This window comes from Saprolegnia diclina, assembly GCF_000281045.1.
Source record: "Saprolegnia diclina VS20 unplaced genomic scaffold supercont1.15, whole genome shotgun sequence".
Taxonomy (NCBI): Eukaryota; Oomycota; class Saprolegniomycetes; order Saprolegniales; family Saprolegniaceae; genus Saprolegnia; species Saprolegnia diclina.
In genome coordinates, this window is record NW_008246082.1 from 506,109 (window position 1) to 506,320 (window position 212).

Genomic DNA, 212 nt, shown 5'->3' on the forward strand with positions numbered 1-212 from the left:
GGCGCCCGCGCTCTCGTCGGGCACCTGCAGCAGCCTCGTCCAGGACGTCGACTTCAGCGGCAACGACATTACCGACTTTGGAGTGACCGGCAGCCCGCAAGAGGTGACCAACAAGTGCTGCGATGCGTGTTCCAAGACCGCCAACTGCGTCGGCTTTGTCACCCACGACGGCCGTTGCTGGTTGAAGAACAAATGGGTCCGCTCGGGGACGC

The 212-nt window shown here is 63.7% G+C and overlaps 1 protein-coding gene across 1 annotated transcript in view; it reads left to right on the forward strand.

Moving 5' to 3' along the window:
- The window catches only part of SDRG_05726 (hypothetical protein), a gene marked incomplete at both ends in the record, with an annotated part of 2,025 nt that overhangs the window by 876 nt on the left and 937 nt on the right, over positions 1-212 (forward strand). Inside the window, one exon of the mRNA XM_008611456.1 lies at positions 44-173. Coding sequence (XP_008609678.1) covers positions 44-173 — 130 coding nt within the window. The remainder of the gene's footprint in view (positions 1-43; positions 174-212) is intronic.